The sequence below is a fragment of the Etheostoma cragini genome, chromosome 6 (genome assembly GCF_013103735.1).
Source record: "Etheostoma cragini isolate CJK2018 chromosome 6, CSU_Ecrag_1.0, whole genome shotgun sequence".
NCBI lineage: Eukaryota > Metazoa > Chordata > Actinopteri > Perciformes > Percidae > Etheostoma > Etheostoma cragini.
In genome coordinates, this window is record NC_048412.1 from 27897561 (window position 1) to 27906030 (window position 8470).

An 8470-nucleotide genomic window follows, 5' to 3' on the forward strand; every position below is an offset into this window, starting at 1 on the left:
ACAGGGCACTGCAGAGTGTTACAGGACGTAGCAGGGCACTGAAGAGGGCAGCAGGGTGTAGCAGGGTGTAACAGGGCAATGCAGGGATTTACAGGACGTAGCAGGGCACTGAAGAGGGTAGCAGGGTGTGGGTGTAACAGGGCATAGCTCCAACCATGATTTAGGTGCCACCCTAACCCAACCCAAGGAAACATGTTGGGTGATAGAAGACATGAGGACTCTGGAGAATAAGTTTTCCAGAGCTAAGTTTGGTAGCTATGAGTTGCTTCACTGCAACACAATCCTACATGTATTTTTGGTCTATAAAGATGGCTGCTGTCTTTTATCTTCTCAGAACAGAGGACATGTACACAGATGATCTGCTGGATCCTGAGCTGCTGCAGGACGCCCAGCTGTACCCCACATGAGCCCCGAGAAACTCTCAGCGTGTCCTGTTCTGACTGTTAACACTGAAAACAAAGCTATTACTCACATATTTATCCAATTTGTTTGTATTTAAAATGTTTTACCCTATCTCAATTTTTGTGTAGGTGTGTCTTTAACGTGCTGTTTGTCTTTGTCTTTTCATTAAAATCATGTCAGTTGTCATTATTGAGAGTTACAACACAAACGAACAATAAAAAATGACTGGTTGTTATGACTGTTTTTCTTTTTTTAAATGGAAACATATAATATCAAATAATATAACATGATGTAAAATAATATGATATAATATCAAATAATATAACATGATGTAAAATAACATTACAAAAAAATAGATACAATTATTAAAAATAATAAATACATATACATACATATATATATATATATATATATATATATATATATATATAACATTAAAAAAAAATAATGAAATGGTGGACTTCAACTACCAGCATGCATCGGTCCCATGCTCACGGCGCAAACGCCCCGTGGAACGTCATAGCCTCGCGCAGAATATGGCTGCCGCAAGTACAGCAAAAACACAACACCGATGATTTTGGGACAAATTATCATCTGATTTTGACTTAAAACCCCAAAATGTCGGACTCATTAAAGACGCAGACGCTTCATGATCGACTGGACCGTCTACAGGAGCTCGAGGAGTTCACAGAAAACTGCAAAAAGCAGTTAGACGATATATTTGAAACGCTGGGATGGTCGCGCGACAACACCAAACAGGTAACCGTTAGGTTAACGTTAGTTTAGCGTTAGCGTGTTGCTAGTTTTTAACGGCCTTCTAACTAAATAAAAACAACACAACGTGTTTGTCATATTCACAGTTTAATTAAAGGAAAGTGTTGCTTTGTGTTGCCGAGCGGAACACCGAGTTAAAGCAAGGCAGCTTTATTTGTAACGTCGAGCTAGTAGTAGCTGTCAGCAACAATTAAATTCAGATGTTTAACGTTAGCTAGTTAGCTAGTTAGCTAGCTACATAAACATTAAAGAGACGGTTAAAACATGTAAAAACAGCTCAAATAGAATAAGACTTAAGTTAGAGAGCAGTCACAGAATTGAGTACAAAAGGCACATCAGGCAAAGACTGTGGGGACAGGAAGCAGACCTGGCCCAGACATTACTATATTATTAATATTATTAATATTATACACTATTACAAAGACAAATAAAACTAAAACAACACAATCTTAAGACAAATAGAAAGCTAGTTAAACTTCATGAGTCACGTACAGTATCCTAAAGAAAAATCTTCAGCCTTGAATTGACCCTCCTGTTGTCCTCGGGTCAAATATTACCCGTTTTTAGAGTTTCTATATTAAAAAATGTGGGTTTCTATCAAACAAAGTGCCCAAATATAACATGAATGGTTCCATAAGAATTGAAATGGTTTTAAAACAGTAACGTTATACTGTCAAAACCTTGACATACAGTTTACTTGTCTGTGATTATCCACTCCACATCTTCTGATCTATATAATTAGTCAAAATAATTCATAATTTCTGCTTTTTTTAAACTCAGAAATTAGGTATAATTTGCTATGCTATCAATTTAACTTGTATAATTTCATGTAAATTAGGTTTGTTGACCATTGAATTCCAACAAGAGGTGGGAAAACTAGTGGTAACAAGTTGGAATGAAGTTGGCAAGGAGGTTGTAATGTATAATTGGGTGATAATCTCTGTTTTATGTTTCATGAACAGGTAACGTTTAAACAGATTGGGGACAACACAAGGGGTAAAAGAACTGAGAGTTGCAGCGTTTTGCAGTTTTTGGGGGATTTTGATCATAAAAACTGAATACTGCTTTTCCATGTTCTGAATCTGGGGACAGGAAGCAGACCTGACCCAGACATTACTATATTATTACTATTATTATTGTTGTTATTATTATACACTATTACAAAGAAAGGAAAAACTAAAGCAAGTAGGAAAAACAACCCCATCATAAGACCAACGTATACATTTCTTTATTTACAGATTCGAGGTCCAGATAAAAACTCAACACATTACAAAAGGGTTCAGACCGAACACAAACATTAATACATATAGACAAACTGATCCCCAAAAATACCACAAAAGAAACACACATACATACAAATCTAGAAATAGATAGATAGAAAGCTACTTCAACTTTACGAGTCTATAAAAGTTATAGTTGTGTTTGCAGACTGAAACACAGAGCCAGAGTGTGGTGGTCTGTGTCGCCTATAAATAAATCTAAAAACTGATTTGTTTCTTCTTCTTCTTTTTTTTTTAAAAATGTTTTCACAGGAAGCAACGGAGCAGTGTCCCTACGACCCCAACCACAGAGTCCCCGTGAGGAGCATGGAGAAACACAAAGCCTCCTGCAGCCGCCGCAAGATGGGCTACTCCGCCGAGGAGGAGGTAACATACTTTACACACGGCTCTAGTCTAATGGAAACTAAAGCAGAAAGCTATGAGTAGCGGTAGAAGAAAATATGAATACGACAACTTATGGTTGTCTTTTATTCGTGGGATACGAGAATCGATACGCTGGCGCCACATATTCAAATCAAATCAAATCAAGTTTATTTGTATAGCCCGTTACAATAGCCGAAAGGTACCCGAAGTGCTTTACAACAAAGCCATAAAACAATACATAACACATAGAAAACATGCAGATACAATTAAAAGTGCTGTAGTGGTGCAGGACATTAAAAGCCTTCCAGAAGTGCATAGAAAGGACAGAGAGACAGAAGGAGGACACCTAAGAGACAGTATCGCCCTAGTCAGAATTAAATGCTAATTTAAAAAAGTGGGTCTTACGCTTCGTTTTAAAAAGGCTGAGGTCATATATTGATATTGTAATTATTAAAACAAGGGCGCTTTGAGTAGATGTCCCTGCTCCCAGTGTCGGGGCTTCATGTCTCCTCGAGGTAACGCTCAACACGTGAAAGAGAGAAACTTGAGCATAAGTTGAAGCCAAAGAGGAAGATGTTTTCAACAGGATGGCGTCGAGCAGTTTGAGGAAAATAACAGATGCCTCAGCCATGTTTAGGTCCAAAGTCTGGACCCACTTCAGCTTTTACACCATTTATGGGACAAACTAAATTGATAAGAGAGGCAATTTGCAAGAACTGCCCCGTAAAAGTCAATTATGAATTATATGATTGCAGTGTTTCTTTTTTAGCATGGGGGGGCAGGTCTGTCCAAAACAACTGGAACTGTTTGTTTAATAGATTAATAGACTGGGAAGAAAGTGAACGATTTGACAACAACATACATTAATGCAACAGTAGGCGGTGTTAAACTGGACGGGCCCAATAACCTCTGAATAGTTGTTAAAGTTAAGTCAGTTGCAATTTAACCTGTTAAATTGCATAGTGAGCGACAGCCAACCGGGGTGCAGGATGCCAGCAGGATCATTTAAAAGGAAACTGCGACTACATTGTGTGTCTGTCCTATTTCTGATACCCTGGCCGCCGCTACAAAATCAACAGGAAACACTGGCTTGTCTAGCAATGTTGTGATTATCCCAGGATTTCTGTAGTGGGATATTATCTGTCTTGTGAGCCATGCTTCGTGCATCTTACTGTATCGGGAGGTACCCAGCTCTGATTTCCACCCTAGTTATGAGCTTATATTGTGGGTGGTGTAAAGTAGTGGCTCAGTGGTAGAGCGGTGTCCTGCCAATTGCAAGGTTGGTGGTTCAATCCCTGGCCCTGCACTCCAATGTCAAAGTGTCCTTGGGCAAGACACTGAACCCCAACTCCCCCCAAGTTGCCCCCAATGCTGCGTCATCGGAGTGCAAATGTTTATCTGATGAGCATTATTATTTATCAGGTGGCACCTTGTACGGCAGCCTTGGCCACAGTGTAGGAATGTGTGTGAATGGTGAATGGATCCTGTATGATATAAAAGCGCTGTGAGTAGTCGTTAAGACTGGAAAAACGCTATTTAAATATAGCACATTTACATTTATAGTCAATAATATGAATTTCCCTTTACGGGTGTGTTTTAAAACCTCAGTCTGTGCCAGTACACCATGTAGTCTGTGTTAATGTAATGCTTTTAATCAGCAAGAGAGCAATTAAAGGTTTTATCACTCTGTTGCAGGCGGAGATGTTCGACCCTTCTGTGTGTTATGAGAACAGCGGTGTCAGAAGCTTTACAATGGGTGAGTCACTATTAACAATTCAGATAATCTGGGTCATTGGTGTAATAAAATTACCTTCTTTCCTTCTTTTTTTTTAAGATTTAAAGAAATTGTCTGGAAGGCAATGAAATTATTATGATGCTTTTGTTCCTGGAAATAACAATATAGAAAATACAACCACTAATAATGTTATATAGCTCCAAAGATCACCTAAATAAAGTCAAGATGTTCTGGAAAATAATCTTTGTTTTGAAAGTGGAAGATTAAAAAAACCTAAAAACAAATATACATTTTTTTTCTTGTCCTTGTTTTGGGGATTTATTTTAAAAAAATACAACCACCTACCTCAAATGTGCACCATTTTTTTCATCGTTACTATGGGAAGATATAAATACAAATAAACGTTAAAGTGTATGTTTCTGGTTTGACCAACCATGCCCAGAAACACACATTTTGTACATTTCTTGGTACATTTTTCATGTGAAATATGTTGTTTTCTTTCATTCAGACAAATCCACCCAGCACCAGGTGATCCTGCAGGCCAGATCTGCTGCACCGCTGATGAGGATGGAGGGGGTCTTCTGGCAAGGTGTGAGCTTATTTTGTAATGGTTCACTGTCAGAGGTGCAAATGTACACCTTAAAGTCCAGATGCAGTGACTAACCACTAGATGTCACCAGAGCAACATATTGTACCATCGTCACTTACTCATCACGCAGCTGTTTGCACCCTCTGCATCTACATTGGCCTCATTCCCCCCCAATTATTAATCGGTTATTCAGCTCAATAAGATATAATATATGGTATAATAACTTATACTTCTAGATTTGGAGTGGTTGGCTTTTATTGGATGTCATATATCTGCTGACGTATCTTATCCGTGTGTTGTGTGTTCTGTTTGCAGTGACAGTGGTGAGTATTAGAGAGGAGCTGGGCTCTAGAAAGTTCTGCAGCTCTGGTTCAGGCTTGCCTGTTTTCGTGTAGTATCCTTTAACGTCATATCCTTTTAAACCACTGGGCTGGGACACACACACACACACACACACACACACACACACACACACACACACCTACCTAACCCTATACATATTTTAACAAACCATTTCCCTTTACGTGTTGGGGAAAATCTTCCTACACAAGACAAGACTTCATGTGCAAAACATTAACGTCACTTCCCTTTTTCTATGAAGTCCACTGCTAAAATTATTCTAGTTAAAAGCCGTTATTGCTTACTGATTTCATTCACTAGATCCATATTAATCACAAAGGAGAGGAACAATTGATAAGAGCTCACAGCTGGACTCGAATTGTGGGCATGAGATCTGTTGACCACATCCAGATGTATAGTAGTTTTTATTTTAAAGCACAATGTGTCAGGGCGATGTGTGTGTAAAGCTTCTCTGGTCCTCACCAGGTCAGTACTCCGGCCAGCCCGTCGACGTGCCTGAGAACCACAAGCGTGCGGTGTGTGACCTCACTGTGGCCGACCGGCTCGCTCTGTACGATCACGTGGTCGGCGTCCTCAACCAGCAGAAGGAAGCGGCGTCCTCCAGCAACGACGATCTCTACGTAGACCTGGTGTCCAAACTCCAGAAGGGTAAGACTCGCACATCAAGGTGAAGACTTCCCAAAGCCTCCCAAACATCAGAATGATATAAAAACAAAACTGTACATGGAAAACCGCAACAGTCTGGCTCATAAAATCTTCCTTATTAGCTGTTTGTTCCCTAATATTACTGATGACAATAGTTTCTGTTTGTCTTCGTATTTTGCTTTTATTTTGCCGACTACACAAAGAGCAGTTTGTTTTTCCCCTCTGCGTTGTCCTCAGGTAAAATGAGTGTGTGTTTTATGTGCAGACGACCAACAGAATGAACCAAAGACTCACCTGGAGCTGATGGCAGAGATGAGGGACTACAAGAGGCGGCGGCAGTCTTACCGGGCCAAGAACGTGCACATCACCAAGAAGTCCTACACTGAGGTACCAGCGAGCAGAGAGCAATGTTTGGCTGCTTCTTTTTACCCATAATCCCTTCTATATGCTGTCACACATTTTTAGTCATCCTTCTGCTGTTAGTTTATATATTCAGAGTTCAAAGGGCTTTGTTTTTGAGGAAAGGTGGGACAGGCAAACAACAACACCATCGTTCAAGATCCTGACAGTCCAGCGCACGCAACAGTTTCCCCCCGCTCATTCCCACGTCTCATTACCTTTCTTGTTTTTGTATTATTAGTTTTTTGGCATCTCGGCCTTTACTGTGAGAGGCCGTAGGTCGGGAACAAACCCGCGGCCTCTGCGTCGAGAACTGAGCCTCTATATATGGCCAATCATTGCAACTTATTCTTGAAATGCAAAGAAATCTTGAATCACTACAACTTCAGGAAGGCTCAACCTGACACGCGTTGGTGGGCTTTTAAAAATCTTGCCAAATGAATAAAAGGCCCTTTTATTTATTGTAACCCCCCCCCTTTAATGCCTGCATATGTTTGTTTATGACTCTTCCTGTTGTCCATGAACCTTACTCCCTTCCTTGAGTGAAAAGGAAAGCAAAAGCACTTTTTTCTTACACTGAAATCTTATTGTGCAGGAAAATAAACTGTCCGACAAACGCTGGTGTTTTTGTGTAACGGTGAAAACCTGAATCTCCGTGAGTGGCTCCTCAGGAGGACCGCACGATATGAGACAAATATGTAATTGTGATTAATTTGACTGATATTGCGATTGCGAAGTGATGCACGATATTGGAGGAAATTATCATTTTGTATCATTATTTTCATTTTCATTGAGAATATTAAAGTATGAATAAAAAATGATTTATAGTGTGATTTTTCGGAGTAGCTGTTGGTTGTCTGATGGTTTGACACATTTTGCCACAGACAAACTGCATCTTCAACAATCAACTTTTGATTAAAATGTGATTTATTGTGCAGCCCTAGTCTTCAGTAAAGCTCTTGTTAAATGAAGGTACTGATTGAGTGTGACTGTGATCTCCCTGTAGGTGATCAGAGAGGTGATCAACGTCCACTCACAGGAGCTCACCAGACAGTGGAGAGAAGAAGAAGAAGAAGAAGAGTCGACGAGATCTGAACTGTCCTCTCAAAGGTACGACAAACACTGTAACCCCCCGGACGATGAGTCACCTGTCATTTTGTTTAATAAGGAAATTAAACATATTTTGGAGTGAATAAAATCAGTTCGAGCACTGCGTCAACGATTGATGTCGTCTGTCCGTCAGGCGTCGGCTGGACGAGAGGCGCTCGGCGTCGTCGGAGTCTCGCCACTCGCACGGCAGACGCCATCGCAGCCGAGAGCGAAGCCAAGACAGAGAGAGCAAGAAGAAGAGGAAGAAGAGGGAGAGGTGAGAGAGGACAAACCAACTAATATTTTCTATAGTTTTTTTTTTTTTTTACGCTACATTACTGGATGCTTAACATAAGTTTGCCTTCTTTTAAAATGCAGCTGCCAGACTGTCAAACAAGTCGCCAGTCTCTTATTACACCAATCCTTACATCCCTTTAGATGGATAGATGGATGGATAGATGGATGGATGGATGGGTGGATAGATATTTATTGATCCCAAGAAAAATGAATATATACAGGATGGAGAAACAAAATGTGCAACTACTTAAATAATATGCTAAAATGTAAATAAACCAGTTGTGCAGGTTGCAATTAGTATAGTATAATATATAGTATAGTGCAGTATTAGTATAGTATAGTGCAGTATTGTGGTGTATTAGAGTCTTATCAGCACCCAGTGATGACGTGTTAAAGAGTTTTATTTCCTGTAGCGGTCCGTGCAGCATCGAAGCTGTCGGAGCCTCTTAGAGAAGGAGCTCCTCTGGTGGACCAGTGTGGGGGGGTGGAGAGGATGGAGAGGGTGGAGAGGGTGGAGAGGGTGGAGAGGGTGGAGAG

The 8470-nt window shown here is 40.2% G+C and overlaps 2 protein-coding genes across 5 annotated transcripts in view; both read left to right on the forward strand.

The window, feature by feature from the left end:
* Nucleotides 1-633, forward strand: part of LOC117945940 — a 5042-nt gene extending 4409 nt beyond the window's left edge. For 2 of the 3 annotated variants that reach the window (XM_034873687.1, XM_034873688.1), the window contains one exon: nt 335-633. In XM_034873687.1, coding sequence (XP_034729578.1) covers nt 335-407 — 73 coding nt within the window. In that variant the 3' untranslated portion in view covers nt 408-633. The remainder of the gene's footprint in view (nt 1-334) is intronic. The other variant, XM_034873689.1, reaches the window with a different exon arrangement.
* Nucleotides 634-898: 265 nt separating this feature from the next.
* snrnp48 (small nuclear ribonucleoprotein 48 (U11/U12)) overlaps nt 899-8470 on the forward strand; it is a 10306-nt gene continuing 2734 nt past the window's right edge. For both annotated transcript variants that reach the window (XR_004656923.1, XM_034873679.1), the window contains exons 1-8: nt 899-1161; nt 2709-2822; nt 4515-4575; nt 5063-5143; nt 5969-6151; nt 6414-6535; nt 7554-7657; nt 7791-7913. Coding sequence is in view for 1 of the 2 variants with exons in the window: in XM_034873679.1 (XP_034729570.1) it covers nt 1021-1161; nt 2709-2822; nt 4515-4575; nt 5063-5143; nt 5969-6151; nt 6414-6535; nt 7554-7657; nt 7791-7913 (929 nt within the window). In the remaining variant the exon portion in view is untranslated. The remainder of the gene's footprint in view (nt 1162-2708; nt 2823-4514; nt 4576-5062; nt 5144-5968; nt 6152-6413; nt 6536-7553; nt 7658-7790; nt 7914-8470) is intronic.